Genomic DNA, 675 nt, shown 5'->3' with positions numbered 1-675 from the left:
TTGAATATTATGTGTGACTTTAGTTGACCAAGATTTTCTTTGGTTGACTACAACCCTAGACTCTAGATAGGGCCATTCGCATTTTCGCATTTTGCGTTGGTTACTGCAGTTAGCAGCTCCTCTGCAAAGAAAGTGTCAGAAAAACACTTATTTTTAAAAGTGAAACTGCTTCATTCGTGTTTTTACCAGTTTAAATCACCTGGTCTGTTCGTTTTGGAGACGAAGAGATCTATGCAGATAATTCAGCTCCTGATAAAAACCTCCTGAACAATGAACATTGAAGGAATCCTAAGGAACCCTGTGGACTGCTGTTTTGAAGCTTCAAGTACGGCATTTTGCTCATTGTCATCTTGTTTTTTTTGGAGCCAGAAGTGACCATATATTGACGAGAGGGTGGAGCTGTGGAGGAGCGAGGGGTGGATGTGACTTACAGAATTCAGAAACGCCTTGTAGACAGCCTGTCACTCAAGCAGCTCCGCCTTTAATTATGCATAACTTTGGGCCATAATAAAATAAAACGGGTGAGTCATTAAAAACAGCACTCCCTGTACAGTTGACATGAATGTTGAAATAAGCTTTAGAGACCAAAATGGGTTTTTTGTACCAGGCTGTGAACATGTTTATTTCTGCTGTAAAGTTGGCCATTTCAACACGGGGGTCTGTTTTGGAGCCAGC

At 41.2% G+C, this 675-nt stretch overlaps 1 protein-coding gene across 1 annotated transcript in view; it reads right to left on the bottom strand.

Annotated features, from left to right (window-relative positions):
* Positions 1–276: 276 nt before the first annotated feature.
* The window catches only part of LOC126387303 (uncharacterized), a gene marked incomplete at its 3' end in the record, with an annotated part of 2,643 nt that continues 2,244 nt past the window's right edge, over positions 277–675 (bottom strand). Inside the window, exon 5 of the mRNA XM_050039836.1 lies at positions 277–399. Coding sequence (XP_049895793.1) covers positions 277–399 — 123 coding nt within the window. The remainder of the gene's footprint in view (positions 400–675) is intronic.

The sequence above is a fragment of the Epinephelus moara genome, unplaced genomic scaffold (genome assembly GCF_006386435.1).
Source record: "Epinephelus moara isolate mb unplaced genomic scaffold, YSFRI_EMoa_1.0 scaffold3465, whole genome shotgun sequence".
Taxonomy (NCBI): Eukaryota; Metazoa; Chordata; class Actinopteri; order Perciformes; family Serranidae; genus Epinephelus; species Epinephelus moara.
The sequence above is the reverse complement of the archived record's forward strand: the minus strand, read 5'-3'. Positions and strand labels throughout refer to the sequence as shown.